Source organism: Saccopteryx leptura, chromosome 5, assembly GCF_036850995.1.
Source record: "Saccopteryx leptura isolate mSacLep1 chromosome 5, mSacLep1_pri_phased_curated, whole genome shotgun sequence".
NCBI classification, from domain to species: domain Eukaryota; kingdom Metazoa; phylum Chordata; class Mammalia; order Chiroptera; family Emballonuridae; genus Saccopteryx; species Saccopteryx leptura.
In genome coordinates, this window is record NC_089507.1 from 164,675,019 (window position 1) to 164,696,994 (window position 21,976).

At 38.9% G+C, this 21,976-nt stretch overlaps 1 protein-coding gene across 3 annotated transcripts in view; it reads left to right on the forward strand.

Annotated features, from left to right (window-relative positions):
* Positions 1-21,755, forward strand: part of HELZ (helicase with zinc finger) — a 197,321-nt gene extending 175,566 nt beyond the window's left edge. For all 3 annotated transcript variants that reach the window (XM_066386510.1, XM_066386512.1, XM_066386511.1), the window contains 2 exons: positions 1,279-1,531; positions 14,537-21,755. In XM_066386510.1, coding sequence (XP_066242607.1) covers positions 1,279-1,531; positions 14,537-14,871 — 588 coding nt within the window. In that variant the 3' untranslated portion in view covers positions 14,872-21,755. The remainder of the gene's footprint in view (positions 1-1,278; positions 1,532-14,536) is intronic.
* Positions 21,756-21,976: the final 221 nt, after the last annotated feature.

Sequence of the window (21,976 nt, forward strand, 5' to 3'; positions counted from 1 at the left end):
CTGTGACTGTGCCAACTCATCTCTCTCCTTTTAATCTCACCTCCAGTGCCTGCTACCCAATTATTGCTAACAACAGTGGTAAAAGAAAGATTCCTCAGAACCATAGTGACTGTAAACTGAATAGCAAATCTGTCATCGGGGAGCAGTGGGAAGAGTAACTACTAACTGATCTCAATCTGTCATTTAAGATCAAACATGGAATCTTATCTTAATATGTTACATGAAAACAATTATATAACAAGAAGCCCTTCCTGTGTGCCAGGAACAGTTCTAAATGCTATGCATGCTAACCTCATTTAATTCTCACAATAATCCTAGGAGGTAGGTACTGTGGATACTGTTGGTAAACGAAGCACCAATAACAGATGAAGTTCCAAGAGGTTAAGTCCATTGCCCAGGGTGAACCTGCTCATAGAAAACAGCCTGCAGCCTAACCTAGGTTGTGTGGCTCTGGACTGAGGCTGCATACCTGACCACTTACTCCGTCCTGCCTGCCACTAGAACTGAGACTGAATATTGGTCACAATAGTCCGGCAACAAAAAATTGTAGAGTACTTAGATGATAATAAAAATAATCTTGAAATGGCTGGCAAATAGATCTTGTCAAGAAGGTTAAAGGAATTTAGGCTGCACAGATTAGGAAGGAGGAAAAAAAATAATAAGTTAATTGCATTTCAATAAAGGAATTTTTGAAGAAAGTAATGAGTGTTTTGTATCAGTGAAGACTGTCTAAAAGAATAAGTGTAGTGAGTCCACTCAGGGGGATATAATGTTGGGCAGGAGGAGTCACGTCTCGCCATCTGGTTGGTTTAATGAATGAAAAATTGGGAGGTTCTAAAGTTAGACTCAGGCCCAAGAGATGAGTCTAGAATGGATGACCCCACCCTGTTCAAGTTGGCTCTGGTTCAATTGATTATAACTATAATTTCCCCATTTAACTTTAAGATGTGTTTCTTCTTATTTATAATATAGTGTTACCTAAAACATCAGTAGAATTTTAGAACTGAAGACAGGAAGTTCAGCTCCATATTTTACAGACAAGTAAACGGAATCAGAAATTGGATGTGTGTTATCACTGGTCTATCCACTAAAGGCCACAGCTGAGTTTTGAACTCAGGTCTCTTGATGCTATGTTCAGGCTGCATTTTTAGGGGGAAGCTGTGTTTTCACAGTCACAGGAGAGAATATTTTTGGGAATTTCTACTTGATATTGCTGCATACTTAAGGAAGGGAGTATATGTTTCACTGATGTATTAAATGTCCTTTTTCTTTGTGTAGTATGAACCCAGAGGACCTGGCCGGCCCTTGTACCAAAGAAGAATCTCTACTAGCTCAGTTCAGCCTTGTTCTGAAGAAGTGAGCGCTCCTCAAGACAGTCTTGCTCAGTGTAAAGAGCTTCAGGACCATAATAACCAATCTTCTCTCAACTTTTTATCCCCGGAGTCCTGGGTAAACACCACCTCATCTACCCCCTATCAGAACATTCCGTGCAGTGGGCCCAGCAGGACAGCCCAGCCCAGAGAGTTGATAGGTAAGACTGAGTCGGAGAGCTGCGGAAACTGTAGCTTTGAACTGCTCTCAGCTCCTGAATGTTTATGGAGTTGTCTTCTTCCAGCCACCCCCCTTTCCATTGCTATATTTGAACAATACTTAATGGTCATAGCTCATAGGCAGTCTCAAGCATACATATTCATTTAGGACATGTTGATTCCATGTTGTGGTCTGGAAGGTAAGTGGATCTGTCAATACGGGGGACTGACCATTTTGATTATTTTGACCTGTGAATGAGTGAAAGAGGTAATGGAACTTAAAGTGTATTTTTAAATACTAGACTCACCTTTGCGTGAGAAAAGTTTGTTTTTTGGTGTTCTAATTCTTCAAAGTGGGGTTGGTAGAGTTGGTTAGGTCAATATCAGTCTTCAAGGATTTATTGTCGATAAAGTAGTTGACAGTTTGAGACACAGTAGAGTTTGGCTATGAGAGAATTCAGTAAAGTCGAACATTTTGAGATTTAGAAATCCTTTGTTTATTTCTTGTGTTCTAATGAACTGAGAAATCCAAGGCTATAAAGAGTTAAAAAAAAAGGCACAGAAAGGCTCTGGAATGGACAGGGTTCTAAACTTGTAATGCATGATGGAATGCCTGCAGTCTTCCTCTTTAACCTTGAACATGAATGCACTTTTATCTTTCCCTTGTTCCCTCATTTTTTATGTGTATTTTAAATGTAAAGAAATGAATGCTGTAAAGAAATGAATGCTACTATCTGCAGTCTCTAATCTATAGCCTTTTCTTTGTGGGCTATAGACATTGATCTCTGGGAACAAGTCTGTGATCTTTGGTGAATTTCTGCCCTGGAAGCACACTTTGCATTTGAAATTAATTTTGTTCATCTTTAGAATGTGAGTCTATTGTTTCTGTAACTGACCCATTTTTGAGTATGTGCCATACAAGCATATTTTTAGAACAATAGTCAGGGTAAAGCAAAAACCATTAAAAAGATTTTGGTTTTGTTTCCAGGCAAGAGACACTGTCATTTTAACCTTTAAACATTCATTAGTGGCCACCATGTCTAAACTGCTGTATTTTGCCAGGGGTTGCTTTGTTATTTTCACATAAATACACTCCTGTTATCATATTTGAGTTTCTTGAGAAACATCTAAATTGCAAATCAGTGATGGAAACGTGTTACTTTTTTCTTGTTTTGTTTATAATAATTCATTTTAAAGACAACATCATTTCACTCTTTTTTTTCATCTAAATTTTAGAATAGCTGTTGGCCAAAATCAGTAAAAATCTGACCTGACCTGATAAGGTAGAAAGTTCCTGAACCAACACCCAAAGTGAATGTCATTGATGGTATCTTTTACTTAAATATAAAATTTATTTTCTTCATTGCTAGGAGACAAATTATGGTATTCTTTAGTTGATGGTAATAGTTAAGTATTAAAAAATTAATTTGAAATCACTAATATCCTGAAACACAACTTCTTGTCTTTCAGGTTGTGTGTGTGTGTGTGTGTATACACACACATATATATATACACACACACACACACATATATATATATATGATATATGTATGTATGTATTTATTTTTAGAGGGATGCAAGTAGTTGCCAGTGGTGAATCAAAAGGAAAATATTTTCTCTGCAATTGTAAGCCTGAGAGCAAAGACCATGTTTTTGACCTTTTTGATCTTTGACTTGTTCATTTGGCACTGATCACACTTCAGGCTCTTATCGATACCTACTGATCCCCAGATAGTGGAAATACAGTAGATCCTGTGCATGAGTCACCCTGCAGGCCTTCATGCATGGTGATTCCCTCGTGCAGGTGGGGGGTTACCTCCCACACTGATGAGTTTGGGGTCTAGTCATTATGGTAACAAGACGTACTTAATCATACATTTTCTCTTAGGACATAGATGAAAATTTAAGACTTGATAGAGATATGTATTTTGAAAAGTATCATTGGTGTCAGATTAGTAAAATTCATAGTTTTAAAGAATAGTTTCTCTTATCTGGAGTATATATGATAATTTAATAGAGGTCTTGGATTCACAGTTAGTTAGGAATGTAGACATTAGGTTAAACATCCTCTAAAATATTTTGTAAGTATTTAAATGAAAACATTTTAAACTCTGATTATATTGTCATGGAAATGAGAACATGGTTAAATAATAAATAAGAATAGTAAGATCTTGAGCAACCAGTAAAATGTTTACTTTATTATGTATTATGTTAGTACTGCCCACCTTTATATTGAAATGTTAAATTAATGCTCTTTTTTTTTTTTTTTTTAAATAAATTTTTATTTGAATGGGGTGACATCAATAAATCAGGGTACATACATTCAAAGAAAACATCTCCAGGTTATCTTGTCATTCAGTTCTGTTGCATACCCATCACCCGAAGCGAGATCATCCTCCGCCACCCTCCATCCAGTTCTCTCTGTACCCCTCCCCCTCCCCCTCTCCCTCCTTCCCTCCCCCCACCTCCCCATAGCCACCACACTCCGGTCCATGCCTCTTAGTCTCGCTTCTATGTCCCACCAATGTATGGAATCCTGCAGTTCCTGTTTTTTTCTGATTCGCTTATTTCACCCCGCACAATGCTACCAAGACTCCACCATTCCTCTATAAGTGATCCAATGTCACCATTTCTCCTAGCTGAATAATACACCATGGTGTATATGTGCCCCATCTTCTTCATCCAGTCCTCTATTTTTTTTTTACAGTGATTAAAAGCCTTTAAGCAAACTCTTGGCCAATACAGCAAGAATCCCTAAAAGAGTAGTGTCCTTAACATGTTCCCCAAGTCCAAGTTGGCCCCATCACCATGCCAAATCCCTGAAACATGCAACCCAACCACAGTTCAGTCTGTTAGGAGCTGTCACAGGGAGCAGGAGTCCAGGAAAGTTCCCCACAGGAAAAGTCCGCATGGCACTGGAATTGTTGTCACCATTCTATATTTTGCAGCTCATGTCCAAGTCCCAATGACCGCTGCTTCTAGCTGGTAATGATTCAGGTAGACTGGAAAAAGCCATTTGCAGCATGTGTGGATATGAAGCTTCTGTTCTCCTCTGCCTGGAGAGTTGAGACCAGGTAGCTTTTTCCTGGAGCTCTGTGACTGTGGCCTGGTAAAGAGAACCTTGGGATACACTAAGCTGGGTGGCAAAGGTAAATTCATAATACAAGTTGGCTAAAGGAGGAAAGAGAGCTCTAAATTAGGAGTAGGTCCCAGCCTGAAATATGAGTGGGGCATTGAGGTAGGAGGGATAAAGGAAACACTATATATTAAGCAAAGCAGCAGAAAATAGGACTATCAACACCCACAACAGAGATCTTTGAGGGAAGAATAAAAAACCTGACTATTCAGGCAAAACATAGTTATGTGGCCCTTGTGCGAATGAGATCAGTTTACCTGCTTCTTGGAAGAAATACCCTAGGCTCGTCCACAGTGTTGTAGATGGGGCCGACGGCCCTGGGCACCTTCAGCCTTCAGTGGCAAACCCCAGCTTTCTGGGCAAGGTTAGGTCATAGGTGGCTGGAGCAGGACTGGAAGAGACTGAACCCTCCCTTAGAGGAGCGAGGGGGAAGCCCACCTTCCAGTGTCCCTGCTTCCTCGCAGCAGAGGCGTGTAAGCCTGGCAGGCTTTAGCTCAATGACCTTCCTTTCCACTATTGAAGCAGGACCCAGATGGCATCCTATGAGACCCCTTTGGAGCGTTGGAGCCTTTAAGGGTGTATCCTAAAAGCTGGTAGTTCCCCTGATGTCTATTGAGCTTTTTCTGCCTCTAGGTATCTTAAAAGCCATTCTCAGAAGATCTCGCTGAGGGGTTTGAGGATCCCCATCCGCCTATATAAATCTTTTCCATATATCTGGAGCTGTTTGGAAAAAAGACAGAACAGTGTTATTAGCTAGATCTAATAAAGAGGGTAGTAGTTTGCAGGCGAAAAAGATTTGGTGTCTCCTGCTCATCAGCATTCAAAAGAAATGTAAATTTTTTTTTTTTTTTTAAGTAAAAAGCATGATATAGTAGACCCGTCGGAGTCATTAGCCTGGTGTGCAGGATTCCCGGGTTCGATTCCTGGCCAGAGCACATAGGAGAAGTGCCCATCTACCTCTCCACTCCTCCCTCTCTCCTTCCTCTTCGTTTCTCTCCTCCCGCCCGCAGCCAAGGCTCCACCGGAGCAAATCCACCCTAGGCACTAAGGATGACCCCACGGCCTCCGCCCCAGTCGCTAGAATGGCTCGGGTTGTAACAGAGCAACACCCCAGATGGGCAGAGCATTCCCCCCGGTAGGCATGCCAGATGGATCCCAGTCAGGCGCATGCAGGAGCCTGTCTGACTGCCTCCCCATCCCCATCCTCAGAAATATACAAAAAATAAATAAATAAAATAAAAAAATACTAAAAAAAAAAAAAGGGGGAGGGGGCATTCCCTTGTGCTAAAGCTCCAGGGAGCATGGAGGGAGCTTGAGTATGTCCTATGAAACATGGAGCTCTATGTTTACATATAAGTCTTTGAAGAAGGAGGAACTGCTGAAGTAGTTTATCAGCATTTGTCCCTAAGACAGCAGTCTTTGTAGTGGGAACACCATACGTAAATATTTGCTGTCTGTCTATAGATTAAGGGGGGAATATGGCAAATGCTGAAAAGTCATGATCTTTGTGACCCTCCCCTCCCCCAACCCCCTCCCTCTCCTCCCCCCACCCTGTAACCCCAACACTGTTGTTCATGTCTCTGAGTCTCATCTTTATGTCCCCCCTATGTATGAAAACATATAGTTCTTAGTTTTTTCTGATTTACTTCTTTCACTCAGTATAATGTTATCAAGGCCCATCCATGTTGTTGTAAAAGATCCTATGTCATCATTTCTTATGGCTGAGTAGTATTCCATAGTATATATATACCAAAGCTTTTTAATCCACTCGTCCTCTAATGGACACTTGGGCTGTTTCCAAATCTTTGCTATTGTGAACAATGCTGCCATAAACATGGGGGTGCATTTCTTCTTTTCAAACAGTGCTATAGTGTTCTTGGGGTATATTCCTAACAGTGGTATAGCTGGGTCAAGAGGCAGTTCGATTTTTAATTTCTTGAGGAATCTCCATACTGTTTTCCATAGTGGCTGCACCAGTCTGCATTCCCACCAGCAGTGCAGGAGGGTTCCCTTTTCTCCACATTCTCGCCAGCACTTATTCTGTGTTGTTTTATTGATGAGCGCCATTCTGACTGGTGTGAGGTGATATCTCATTGTGGTTTTAATTTGCATTTCTCTAATCATTAGTGATGTTGAACATTTTTTCATATGCCTATTGGCCATCTGTGTGTCCTCTTTGGAGAAGTGTCTATTCATTTCTTTTGCCCATTTTTGGATTGGATTGTTTGTCTTCCTGGTATTAAGTTTTACAAGTTCTTTATAAATTTTGGTTATTAACCCCTTGTCTGACGCTATGTCAAATATGTTCTCCCATTGTGTAGTTTGTCTTTTTATTCTGTTCTTATTGTCTTTAGCTGTGCAGAAGCTTTTTAGTTTGATAAAGTCCCATTTGTTTATCCTGTCTTTTATTTCACTTGCCTGTGGAGACAAATCAGCAAATATATTGCTGCGAGAGATGTCAGAGAGCTTACTGCCTATGTTTTCTTCTAAGATGCTTATGGTTTCACGGCTTACATTCAAGTCTTTAATCCATTTTGAGTTTATTTTTGTGAGTGGTGTAAGTTGGTGGTCTAGTTTCATTTTTTTGCAGGTAGCTGTCCAGTTTTCCCAACACCATTTGTTGAAGAGGCTGTCTTTACTCCATTGTATTGTCTTACCTCCTTTGTCAAATATCAGTTGTCCATAGAGCTGTGGGTTTATTTCTGAGTTCTCTGTTCTGTTCCATTGATCTATGTGCCTGTTCTTATGCCAGTACCATGCTGTTTTGAGTACAATGGCCTTATAATATAACTTGATATCTGGAAGTGTGATACCTCCCACTTTTTTCTTCCTTTTCAGGATTGCTGAGGCTATTCGTGTTCTTTTTTGGTTCCATATAAATTTTTGGAATATGTGTTCAATGTCTTTGAAGTAAGTCATTGGTATTTTCATTGGTATTGCATTGAATTTATAAATTGCTTTGGGTAATATAGACATTTTAATGATGTTTATTCTTCCTAACCATGAGCACGGTATATGCCTCCACTTATTCGTATCTTCCCTGATTTCTTTTTATCAATGTTTTATAATTTTCCAAGTACAAGTCTTTAATCTCCTTAGTTAGATTTATTCCTAGGTACTTTATTTTCTTGGTTGCAATGGTAAAGGGGATTGATTCCCTGATTTCTCTTTCTGACAGTTCATTATTAGTGTATAAAAATGCCTCTGATTTCTGAGTGTTGATTTTATATCCTGTCACCTTGCCAAATTCTTTGATCAGGTCTAGTAGTTTTTTGACTGAGACTTTAGGGTTTTCTATATACAATATCATGTCATCTGCAAATAATGATAGTTTTACTTCTTCTTTTCCAATTTGGATGCCTTTTATTTCTTTTTCTTGTCTGATTGCTGTGGCGAGGACTTCCAGAACTATGTTGAATAAGAGTGGTGAAAGGGGGCACCACTGCCTTGTTCCTGATCTTAAGGGGATTGCTTTTAATTTTTGCCCATTGAGTATGATGTTGGCTGTGGGTTTGTCATAGATGGCCTTTATCATGTTGAGGTATGTTCCCTGTATTCCCACTTTGCTGAGAGTTTTGATCATGAATGGGTGCTGGACTTTATCAAATGCCTTTTCTGCATCTATTGAAATTATCATGTGGTTTTTCTCCTTTCTTTTGTTTATGTGATGAATCACATTGATTGATTTGTGAATATTGTACCAGCCTTGCCTCCCAAGAATAAATCCTACTTGATCATTGTGTATGATTTTTTCCATATATTGCTGGATCCGGTTTGCTAATATTTTGTTGAGGATTTTTGCATCTAAGTTCATCAGGGATATTGGCCTATAATTTTCTTTTTTTGTGTTGTCTTTGCCTGGTTTTGGAATCAGAATTATGCTCGCCTCGTAAAAGGAGTTTGGGAGTCTTCCTTCCTCTTGAATTTTTTGAAATAGCTTGAGAAGGATAGGAGTTAGTTCTTTTTTGAATATTTGGTAGAATTCACTTGTGAAGCCATCAGACCCAGGACTTTTCTTTTTTGGGAGTTTTTTGATAGCTGTTTCAATCTCATTTGTTGTAATTGGTCTGTTTAGGTTTTCTGATTCTTCCAGATTGATTTTTGGAAGATTATATGATTCAAGGAATTTGTCCATTTCATCTAGGTTGTCTAGTTTTTTGGCGTACAGTTCTTCATAGTATTTTCTTACAATATTTTGTATTTCTGTTGTGTCAGTTGTTATTTCTCCTCTCTCGTTTCTAATTTTATTTATTTGAGTCCTCTCTCTTTTTTTCTTGGTGAGTCTTGTTAAAGGTTCATCGATCTTGTTTACCTTTTCAAAGAACCAGCTCCTGGTTTCATTGATCCTCTGTATTATTTCTTTAGCCTCTATGTCATTTATTTCTGCTCTGATCTTTATTATTTCCTTCCTTCTACTAGCTCTGGGCTTTACTTGCTGTTCTTTTTCTAGTTCTTTTAGATGCAGGGTTAAGTTGTTTATTTGAGTTTTTTCTAGCTTCTTGAGGTATGCCTGTAATGCTATAAACTTCCCTCTCAGGACTGCTTTTGCTGTGTCCCATAAATTTTGAGTTGATGTATGCTCATTATCGTTTGTTTCTAGGAATTTTTAAATTTCTTCTTTGATCTCAATGTTAACCCATTCATTGTTTAATATTGTGCTATTTAGTTTCCAAGTGTTTGAATGTTTTTCAATTTTTCTATTGTGGTTGATTTCTAGTTTAATGCCATTGTGATCAGAGAAAGTGCTCGATATGATTTCAATCTTCTTAAATTTGTTGAGCCCGCTTTTGTGCCCTAACATGTGGTCTATTCTAGAGAATGTACCATGAGCACTTGAAAAGAATGTATATTCTGCTGCTTTAGGATGAAAGGTTCTGAAGATATCCATTAGATCGAGTTGATCTAATATGTCCTTTAAGTCTGCTGTTTCTTTGTTAATTTTCTTTCTTGAGGATCTATCTAATGATGTTAATGGGGTATTGAAATCTCCTACTATTATAGTATTGCTGTTGATCTCGCCCTTTAAGTCTATCAAAGTCTGCTTTATATCTTTCGGTGCTCCTATATTAGGTGCGTAGATATTTATAATGGTTATATCTTCCTTTTGGAGTGCTCCCTTTATCATTATGTAGTGACCTTCTTTATCTCTAACTATGGTCTTTGTTCTAAAGTCCATTTTGTCTGATATAAGTATTGCTACCCCAGCTTTTTTTTCATTTCCATTTGCGTGAAATATTTTTTTCCATCCTTTTATCTTCAGTCTGTGTGCATCTTTTGATTTAAGGTGTGTCTCTTGTAGACAGCATATGTATGGGTCCTGTTTTCTTATCCACGCAGCTACCCTATGTCTCTTGATCGGATCGTTTAATCCATTAACATTTAAGGTTATTACTGATATGTAATTGTTTATTGCCATTTTTTTTCTTTAAAACTGTTTTTCTCTTTTGCTATATTCTTTTTTTCCTTTGACCTGTTTACAACAGGTCCCTTAGCATTTCTTGCAGCCTTGGTTTGGTTGCAGTGAAATCCTTGAGTTTTTTTTTTGTCTGTAAAGCTTTTTATTTCTCCTTCAATTTTAAATGATAGCCTTGCTGGATAAAGTAGTCTTGGTTGTAGGTTCTTGTTCTGCATTACTTTGAATATTTCTTGCCATTCCCTTCTGGCCTCAAGTGTTTCTGTTGAGAGGTCAGAAGTCATCCTTATGGGGGCTCCTTTGTAGGTGATAGTCTTTTTTTCTCTCGCAGCTTTTAATATTTTCTCTTTATCATTTAGCTTTGGTAATTTAATTATGATGTGTCTTGGTGTTGGTTTCTTTGGGTTTCTCCTTAATGGAGTTCTCTGTGCTTCCTGAACATGTGAGACATTTTCCTGCCTTAATTGGGGGAAGTTTTCCGCTATAATTTGTTTGAACAAAGTCTCTATCCCTTGTTCTTTCTCTTCTTCTTCAGGAACCCCTATGATGCGGATGTTATTTCTCTTCATGTTGTCACAGAGCTCTCTTAAAGTTTCCTCCGACTTTTTGAGTCTCTTTTCTTTTTTCTGCTCTGCTTCCGTGCCTTTATTTATTGTGTCCTCTAACTCACTGATTCGATTCTCTGCTTCATCCATCCTGCTTTTAATTCCTTCCATTGTATTCTTTATTTCAGATATTGTATTTGTCATTTCTGTCTGATTCTTTTTTATTATTTCAATGTCCTTTTTTATATTTGTTATCTCTTTATTTAGGTTTTCGTAATGGCCATCTATGGTGGTTCTAATATCTTTGAGCATCCTAACAATCGTTATTTTAAACTCTGCATCTGGTAATTTGGTTATATCTGATTCACTTAGGTCCTTTTCTGGGGATTTCTCTTGGTTTATTTGTGTTGTATTTCTCTGCCTCCGCATTTTCTCTTCACGGGAGTGGCTGTGATCACGTGCTCGGGTGCACAAGGGTTGGTGGCCTTGGCCTTTGCCCCGCCCCCGTGTGTGACGTTATGCTCGGTCCTGAGGGCAGTGGCGAGCACCTTTGCTCAGCTGCGGGTCTCCGCCTGTTTCCGAGCTTTCGCCCTGCCTTTGCCGGATGATCCCACTCAAGAAACAGCTGCTAGCCTTGGCTCTACCACCAGGCAGGGCTGCGTGCCCAAGCTCAGCTCCGTAGCGGAACTCCGCCTCTTCTGGGCTTTTGGCTCCACCCCCGCGGGAGGAGCCGGCTACCAAGTCAGACCGCAAGCCTGGGTTGCACGGGCGGGGCAGGGATGTGCTCCTCTGCCCTTGCTCCGGGGCTGGTTTCTACCCTTTCCGGGTTTCCCGCCCTTCTCCCGAGGCTGGATTACAGGCTGCCGACAGCTGAGCTTGGCCGCTTTTGCATGCCCCCTTCTCCCTAGCCGGGCAAGATTGAGCTCACACCTGAGCCCAGTGGTGGCCAGCCAGCTTCCAACCCTGCCAGCAGAACCACGCTTTTGTCTCCCGCTGCTAAATTAATGCTCTTAAAAGCAGTGGTTTCACTTAACAAAATCAGTGACATTTGATGGAAAAGATATAAATGTTCTAGAAGGATGTTAAGTGGTTTAAAATAATTTTGAACAATTTTATGACTTTTTAAAGTTTTAAAGTACTAGTGTGAAATTAGCATCTTGAACTACTAAGACTGAAAAATGAGATATTTTCACCTTAACCTCCCAATCCACAAACAGGTAATAAACATGGCAGAAAATATCCATAAACAACCTGACCAGGTGGTGGTTTAGTGGACAGAGCATCGGACTGGGATGCAGAGGACTCAGGTTCAAAACCCCAAGGTTGCCGGCTTGAGTGCAGGCTCACCAGCTTCAGCGACAGGTCACTGGCTTGAGTGTGGGATTATAGACATGGCCCCATGGTTGCTGGCTTGAAGCCCAAGGTTCCTGGCCTGAGCAAGGGGTCAGTCACTCTGCTGTAGCTCCCTGGTCAAGGCACATATGAGAAAGCGATCAATGAACAACTAAGAAGCTGCAACAAAGAATTGATGCTTCTCTCTCTTCCTGCCTGTCTGTCCTTCTCTCTGTCTCTCTGTCTCTGGCGTCACAAAAAAAAGAGAAATGTTCATAAACACCAATAATCAAAGATATGCAAATCAGAGCTACAAAAAGATTATTTATAAAAGTGGGTTAAATACCATTGTTTTGATTGAAAAAGGAAATGTGTAAACTTTGTTGGGTGAGTATGAATTGGCAATGTCTTCTTGTAGGAAAGTTTGGCCCTAGTTATAAAAACCTTTCACTGTATATATACCATATGACCCAGTCATTATACTTCTAGGGATTTATCCTAAGGAAATAGTCATGAATATTAAGAAATATTTATATCGGCCCTGGCCAGTTGGCTCAGTGGTAGAGCATCAGCCAGGCCTGTGGAAGTCCCAGGTTCGATTTCTGGTCAGGGCACACAGGAGAAGCACCCATCTGCTTCTCCACCCCTCCCCCTCCCCCTGCTTACATTCTCTTTCTCTCTCTGTGTCCTATTTTCCCCCACCCCGACTCCCCACAGCCATGGCTCAATTGATTCAAGCTCATTGGCCTGGGCCTTGTGGAACATCCACCCCAGGCACTAAAAATAGCTCAGCTGTGAGCATGGCCCTGATGGGCAAAGATGGGGGTTGCCAGGTGGATCCTGGTCAGGGCACATGTAGGAGTCTGTCTCTCTCCCCTCCTCTCACTTGGAAAAGAAGGGAAAAAAAGGAAATATTTATCTCTAATAACATTTATCATAGTGTATAAAAGTGAAGTATTGGCTATAACCCAAATTTCTAAAAATGAGAGTTTACTTAAATGATTTGTAAAATATTTACATTATATGATGCCCTAGGAAAAAATGCACCAACAAATTAAGGCTTGTTTATCTCTGGTATTTGGGAATATGAATGACTTATTTTCTTCTTGGGCTCTTTGTGTAATTTTCAAGTTATCCTCAGTGAATATGTATTATGATTATAACCCAATATAATGTTAAAGTCTTAAAAAATTGAAAACAAAAGCAGTGTTTGGAAAAAAGTTATGATTTATGGGCAGGTAAAATTAGGAAGAGTAGAGTCAAATTTTAAAGGACCTTGAAAGTCAGGCAGATTATAGAAAATGTGAACTAAAGTTTATAGCTGGTTTTCCTTTACCTTATTCCATGTTTATTTTATACAGTGTGTCTGTAAACTCATGGTGCACTTTTGACTGGTCACAGGAAAGCAACAAAAGACGATAGAAATGTGAAATCTGCATCAAATAAAAGGAAAACTCTCCCAATTTCATACCTGTTCAGTGCAGTTCAATGTGGGCTCATGCACAGATTTTTTAGGGCTCCTTAGGTAGCTATCCCGTATAGCCTCTACAGACTTGTCATTGACTGATGGCCTACCAGAACGGGGTTTCTCCACCAAACTGCCAATTTCCTTCAACTGCTTATCCCACCGAGTAATGTTATTCCTATGTGGTGGCACTTCATTATAAACACACCGATATTCACGTTGCACTTTGGTCACGGATTCGAATTTAGCGAGCCACAGAACACACTGAACTTTCTTCTGTACCATCCACATCTCGACTGGCATGGCCATGGGCTGCTCTACTGTGTACACAGTGTTACGTCATCATCTGAGCATGCGCACATGCTGCCACATCATCCTACAGAAACTGGGAGGGTTTTCCTTTTATTTGGTGCAGATTTCACATTTCTATCGTCTTTTGTTGCTTTCCTGTGACCGGTCAAAAGTGCACCATGACTTTACGGACACACTGTATTATAATAAAAGGTAAGATTTTTAAGAAATGTAATTCAGTGCCACTGTTATTTAAGTTAATAATAAAATCTATTTTGCCTGACCTGTGGTGGCACAGTGGATAAAGCATTGACCTGGAATGCTGAGATTGCTGGTTCAAAACCCCGTTCTAGCCCAGTAAAGACACATATCGGAGTTAATGCTTCCTGCTCCTACCCCCTCCCCGCCTCCAATGAATAAGTAAATAAATCTTAAAAATGTATATATTTTAAAAAAGCTATTTTGACCAGAAGTTTGCCTATATAGCTTATTTTTATTTAAGAAAGAACATGTTTGTTCCAATTTTCATACTATGAGCAGTTAATATGTATAATAAATATCAAATGTACAATTGTATAAATTAGGTTTTTGAAAGCAAACCTTCAGACTTGACCTTTAGTTTTTTCATGTGAGCTATTTCAGTTCATGTAGTGAATTCCTTCTTGAGTGTTGATAAAATAGAGAAGTTTGGTTAGATGTGTTGTGATTTTGACATTCTGTGGTAGAAGTTCCTGGAGACAAGGCCCAGTTGCAACACGTGTTCATGAGATGCACGAGGATCCCTGAACTCACCCTTAACTTGGTGTCCTTGTTTTCTGGTTTTAGCTCCGCCCAAGACCGTCAAACCCCCTGAGGATCAACTGAAGCCTGAAAACCTCGAGGTGTCCAGTTCCTTCAACTATAATGTGCTGCAGCATCTCGGCCAGTTTCCCCCCCTCATGCCCAACAAGCAGATTGCGGAGTCGGCCAACAGCAGCAGCCAGCAGAGCCTGGGCTGTAGCAAGCCCACCATGTCCTACGCCAGCGCTCTGCGGGCGCCCCCCAAGCCCAGGCCCCCGCCCGAGCAGGCCAAGAAGAGTAGCGACCCTCTGTCTCTGTTCCAGGAACTCAGCCTGGGGAGCTCGTCGGGCAGCAACGGCTTTTACTCCTATTTTAAATAATCACTTTTTCTCCTCAAGGGAGAATGTTTTAATTTCTGTTTGTATCAATAGAATTAAGATAGTTGGACTTCATCTATAGATGCACAGTTCCCTTTGTTTTAATATTAAATATGTTCTCACTTAATTGCTTCGCTGCTAGACTTGCAACTAATTTTTTAAAAGTATATTCCATTATTTTGCATTTTTGATGTGAGTCGGAATTTTGACAGCTTTTATGTAGAATAAAAAATATTTTTAAATTTGTGTATTGTTACATATGTTTGCATCAAGCTAGCAGCTAAGAGGTTAATTGTGCAACTATAAAAAAAAAGAAAAAAATTTGTCTAAAATGTATTTAAAAAGAAAAAAAGTTGTAAGTAGCATTTACATTTATTCAATAATATTACCATATGCTGGGTTTCTGTACCAGAAATGGCCAGTTGATGTACAAAATGTATGTTATTTTTGCTTAAATTCATTTAAAATTTTTTAAAATAAAGGGGCAGCATCTTCTAAATACATTAAGTTTTATCAGCCTTTTTTTTTTTTTTGGTGATAAGATGCTGCATTCTAAAACTTTTATAGTTTTAGACTACGTATGACATGCTGATGTAATCTCCATCCACTGTAGGATAGAGTGAAAGGCATTCTTTGCAGGTGTATTTTGTATGCCACTGTTTTTTGTAACAAAAAAACATGGGCATACTTAGTTCCTTTTTGGACAAGCTACACTTCAGGCTTGTTTTTAATGTTAATTTGATAGTGTGTTTTTTTTTTTTTTAACAGATCATGAAGCTGAAAAATTTTTAGGATTGTTGGTGCTTAGTAGACTTGATAACTATTTTAAAAATGCGTGAATTTAGTAAAAATCTTTCCCCCCCTCACTATGCATGTGTAAATGTTTGTAATCTGGCTCCCCTCCCCCCATTCCAGTGGTATAAAGAATTGTGCCGCTTTAAGGTTTTCCCCCCTCCAGTAAAAAAATTTTGGTACCTTATTTGATGTTTACATTACAATGTGACATTATACATGGCGATTCAAATATTTTGCTAACTGTTTTGTTTGAGGCACATCGTTAAAGAAGAAATACAATGTGTGTCAAAGATCCATCAAAATTCCTCAAAATCTGGGGCATAAAACTACTCTTGTTTTTCACGTCTTTTGGTTCTTCTAAAATAACCTTACTGAACTTGTGTAAAAATATAAACTTTAAATAGCTATCTTAAATATTCTATGGTCTAAAAGTTGTTTTGAATGAACTTTGGTCAAATCCAAAGGAAAACCGTTTGCCCTCTTAAAACTTGTGGTCTTGTAACACGTTTGATGCGATGCATGTCCTTATGTTTTCCTGATCTAGTGCTACAGCTTTTATACTTCAGAAGGACCTTGAAACTATAATATAACTTCTAAAACAATAAGATGAGGTTGGGAAACATTGCAAATGAACCAATGGGTTCTGATGATCCATTCAAAATTGTTTTCTGCAGGACTGCCATAAACTGGTTGTCCTGTATTTTCAGTAGGCTTTTAACACAGGATCGAAAAGTGGCAAGGGTCAAGAAAACTACTCCTGTCTCTGATATGACCCCCCCCCCCCGAATCCTCAGACAGCTTAGGAGGGAGAGAGTGCCTTTAGTAAGAGGTTATCAAGCTGCCAGACAAGTGAAGAGAGTGCCTCTCATCAGGTTCTGCCCTTGTGCCCTTGTGCTCAGAGCACCGTGCGCTCGCACGTGGCTGCACATCACAAGCCGGGTCTGGCATGAGGCCGCTGGCACAGACCTATAGATTGTCGACTTGTTCATGCTTAGTACAAACCACAGTTGGGAAAAGGAGCTAGCAGGTTACAGCATCACGTTTTCTCTGTATGATGTCAGCTGTCCATGCTTAGCTATGTCAGATGTTACCCAACATTATGTTAGCCACCAGAAGAGAAGAAAAAAATTTGCTGTCTTGCTATGTATTTACATCACTGTGACCCAACTGAAGACATAGCCCAAGTGAAAACTAGGTCTCGCTGATGTGAGGATGTCTGTGAAAAATCATTTTCTCGTCAGTGACGATCTTCACCCCACCCCCGATCTACAGGACTGTTACAGTTCTCTAACAGATAAAATGGTCTAAAGCATGTGGATAATACGAAGACAGACAGAGCTGTCATGTCAGGGTTGACCCCTTGTTATGAAGTAATTGCCTGATTTCCTGTTTTCCATACTTGAACCTTTAAAAAGTATCAGTTTTTAAATTATATTTATATTTATGTCTACTTAAAGAGGTCATGTACACACCCCACCACCTCAGAGAACTATATTGATGATGGAAGCTTTGAATGAGGAAGCTGTTAAGTTGTGACATCCCTCTTCTAAGCAGTTATTTCTAAAAACAAAACAAAAAACAAAACAAAAGAATAGAGACTTACTGGTCCACAGCTCGCGGTGAGGGTTCGATGCTCATTTCCTTACTGCTCCCGCCGGCAAGGATGCCCAGGTGGTTTTCGTCTGATCCTCTTAGATTCTGCTTTGATTGTGCATTTCCATCTCTAGCAAGCTTACTCTTTCTCAGCAATATTGAGCGCCGCCTTTCCAACCATGCTTTACATCTGTTATTTATGCGTAGTATCTTGAATGGTTTTGAGCAAGTCCTACTGCAGGAATCACTGCAAGTTTCCACTGAAATGAGGCGTAGCTTCTGAGTCCCTGTCCTACTGTTTCTGCTGCTTGGGTAGTGATCAGCAAGTAGCCATAAATCAGACTTAAAAGCAACTTATTTTAAAGACTAGGCTCAACCTCGGTGGAACTCTTTTTTTTTTTTTTTTAAGAAAACTTGATGTTAGCTTTTGGAGAATACCAAGTATTACCAATTTCCTTTTCTTCTAGAACACAATTCTTTTAAGTGAGGTTAATTGTTCACCTGATGTCTTTCCACTTCTTTGTATCACACTCAAGTTTCCTTTTTCTTGCCAGAGCTATTTCATAGTCACTTCACTTTTTAATTTCAGTACTGCTAAGATTTATTTTTATTTTTATTTTTTTAACTTTAAAGAAATTCTTTTGGGTGATAAAATTTGTAAAGTACTCATGTAAAGCTAAAATTTTTTTCTCCAGATCTGAAAATTAATTTCTTGTTAAGACTTGAAAGAGCCTTAATGTAAGATGGATATTTTCTGGTGTGTTTGTAAAAGGTGTTTGGGTTGCCATTTTGGCACCTGCTTTGCCAAATTGTTAGAGCAGAACTTTGTTTTTGATTAATCAGTAGTTAATTATTGACCATTTAAACTAACATGACCTTAATTTTTTTCTTTCCTCAGACAGATATGCCTTCTATCTAGGTCATTTTGTATATATGAAATAAACTGCTTTGTGGGGTTTTTTTCATCAGAGTTTAGAAAGTAAGTTCAGGTTTGGGATAAACATCAATTGGTCTTTCCAGTTCAAAGAATTGCAGAATAAGTGAAATAAGCAGAATTCCCATTGAATAAGCATTACTTAATTAAACATAGCGATCTCCAAGACCAATTTATGAGAATGGCTTCCTCGTTTATGGAGGGATTGAAATTGCTGAGAAAGCTAACCGAATTTTCTAACTTTGAGATAATTAATATATAGTATTATCTTGCTCTAGTGTAGTTGATTTTACATGTTTAATATTTTCCGTGTATATACATCTCAAGAGCAAAGCTATAAGCATAAGAATGTATTTCTAGATACTTTGGCTAGAGAGAGCCACCTTGCCTAAGAGTCAGGGTGTGAAAAACAATTTCAAGATGAATTTTAGATTCCAACTATTGTTATTCAGAAAATTAGATTGAGGCAACTGTTACACTTAACATTTTTTTTCCTATTGGAGTTGTTTTTAAAAGGGAATCCCAGAAAAAGTCTATAAAAATACAAGATTAAAACTTTAAATGTACAAATTGCTGCCTTAAAATGTTATTTAGTTTACCTTTTATTTTCTAGTTCCAGAAAAGTAGTAATTTGTCTTTTATGGTTTACCAGACATTGTTTATTGCTAACCATCCCCTTAGCAGATGAAAAACCTTAATTTCTTTTTTTTAGGTTATTAAATTGTTTATTGTATTCATTTACAAAGAAAACAGACAATACATCCAGTAGAAAGAATAGAAAACTCTTTAATTTCTAACACCAGCCTATGTGTCTTCCTAAACCTCAAGTACATGTTTTTAATAGATCTGACTTATGTCTCCACCTTTTGCCATCTGATTCGTAAACTAAGTTAGAAATAATGGCTAATGTCTTAATTATGGTTTCTTGTTCTAAATATCAGGTCAGTGCTATCCTTCACATGTTGTAAAGATGTTAAAGATAAGTGGCATGTTAGTCTTCAACATGCTCATTGTATTAGGCTTCTTGCATTTGCCGTTTTCTTGAGGTTGGATGTTTATTGGCTGAGATTTTACTGAAAAGCTGCTACATTCACACTGACTACTCTCATACCTGTTTCATTAGTTAGCCACTTCAAGACCATTGTTACAAGAAGTGAATGTTACTAATGTTTAACATTCTTGTACAACACATGCAGAAAATAGCATTGCAAGTACTTGAAACTAATCAGATGAGGCAGATTGAAAACAAATTTTTATTGTAACATTTTAAATGTTTGAAAGGATTGAAAATATCTACTTAGTAATAAACTTTAAGGAAACAGCCACAGGAGTTTATAAATGTTTTTGGAAGGGCAATACCTAATAGAAGAGTCTAAATTTAGTAGTGTGTGTGAACTGCAGTTAAATTTTAATGCCAGTTATACAATAGTCATCTAAAACTTCTAGAACTGGAGTGTTAGAAAACCCAGAGACCTTCGTATACTTAGTTTTAGTGATCAGAGCATCAGACCACACTTTGTTTGCGATTTGTTCAACAGAGAGATTTTATTTTGATACAAATATTAAGCATAAAGCATAGTAAGTTTTATATAATTCTATGAGTTCATGAAATGATATGGAATTTTCATTAAGTTCTTGGGGCATCTTTTTAGCTCTTTCTGCACCTCCTGTATGAAGGCTTACCTGTATATTCTTTTGCATTCTGGCACTTTGACTGCCTGCCTTAGAACTGTGTATAGGAGGAGAAATCAGTATTACTTTTAAAAAGATATTTGATTCTTTTGAAATAAATTTTTTCATTAGTACTTTTTTTTTATGTTTGAGAATGTAAGGGGAAGAGGTGACAGATAACACAGGTTTCAAACAGCAGAGCCACGCAGAAGTGTCTTGTTTCAAAGCCTGTCCTGTTAGAAGATTTTAGAATTTCTAGCGTGGGAGAGCAGTGGTCCCACACTTTGGCCAGTGTCAGCAGTACCTGGAGGTCTTATTAAAATACAGCTGACAGACTCCATCCCTGAGATTTCTGATTCCTGGCCAGAGCTGGATGGGTCATTCCCAGCATGTTTCCAGGCCCTGCTGCCACCACTGGTCCCAATGCCACCTGTTGAGAACCACTGGTGTAGAGCAGGTCTGAGAGTCTTCTCAAGCATGCATTTATCTACTCAGCATAAAAACAGCTCTTGAGTTGTTTTTATCATTCTGATGCAGTGAGTGGAGCATCAGTGAAGAAAGCTCTGTGGAGTGACAGGCCCTTTGGCCGCCACCTGTCGTGTTGTCCGCCCCTTTTAAAGTCTGTACACCTCTTCCACGTGTGGGTGCAGAGGCTTTGTCATTTCTAGGGTGGGTTTGGATTTGTGTTCATTGCAGCCTGGGCTTTGGTCTGGAAACTGCGTTTGTTTGATGGCAGAGTCCGTCTTGATCATCTGTACACATGGAGACAAGAATGGAGGAAGGAAGCCGTCAGAATGTCATGAAGCATGCACTTGGCACTAAGTTCTAAGATGGCAGTGACGTGGAAAACAATAGATAATCCCCAAATAATTATTTTTAGTTTTTATTATTTGAGGGGGGTTAAAATTATGTATTTCTCAGGTTAACAAGATCATTTTGGACTCTGCCATGTAAGCAGGTGTTAGGGGAGGCTGCAGTGATGTCTACAGCAGCCAATTGATAATTGTCTTTGATTACTTTGCTACCTTAAAAAAACTATGTTTGCAAAACAGTCTAGGGGAATCTATCACCTCTACAGCATGAGTTATTCATAAACCATAGGTGCACATGTATGAGCAAGTTATTTTTGAGAAGGAAACTGTCTAGGATATAGTAAACCTGACAGCTCTTCGGATATTTTTAAATGTGTGTGTTAATGTGAATATTCCCGTCTGAACTGTATGTAGCTTGAGGGGTATTGGGCTCTGCCTCTGGTTTTTAGTTTGGCTTTGAATTTACTGAGATACTAGAAAGAGAAGAAATATTTTTAAGGTAATAGACTGTAGAACGACTTAGATGTAGAAGTCCACATGATAAGCATCATAGAACGCACAGCTTTGGAGTTCTTAACACAGCACTTCCTGTTCGAAAGGCTTGATGACCTTCAGCAGGGAAAGTTTATGGTTCAGCATAGGTTACTTTATTCATTTCCAACTCATTGGGAGCTTCTTCGTTTTATTCACATTTTGCTTTGCACAATGCCTTGTGTGCGAAAACCTCTACCATTCAGTAGGTCAGAGGGCTCCTTTGTCCGGGTTGAAGTCCTAACGTGTGAGTCACACCTGAGAATGTTTTTCAGCCCCCGCCCCCACCATACAGAGGAAGGGTCTTGGATTTTCATCCAGACCATGCCTGCTTCTATAAATCCGTGTATATGACATTGTACTGTATCCGCTTTCTGTGCCAGTCATCTGACCTGATTCTTTGAAACCCATGAAGGTACTGGTTATACATAGTAGTTGTATCCTAGGTAAATATGGTGATTGAAATACCTCTCCTCTAAATTATAAAGGTAATGGGTTTTGTTTTCCATTTTATTAAAGGGTCCTGTTGTCAGTGGCATTGGGTTTTTTTCTTCATGCTTCAAAAATACAGTTTGTATCTAAACATGTACACCTAACGTCATATGATCAATTACTTACCAAATTCATACTGGGTCTTAATTTCGGCAAGTCTTCCAAAGGGAGGCTAATGTAAAGTCAAGACAATCCATTTCTATTCCTTAGAAGGACCAGTTGTATAGCCATCTAATCATAATTTACGGCAAAATTATAACAAAAAAGTTTTTTTCTGAAG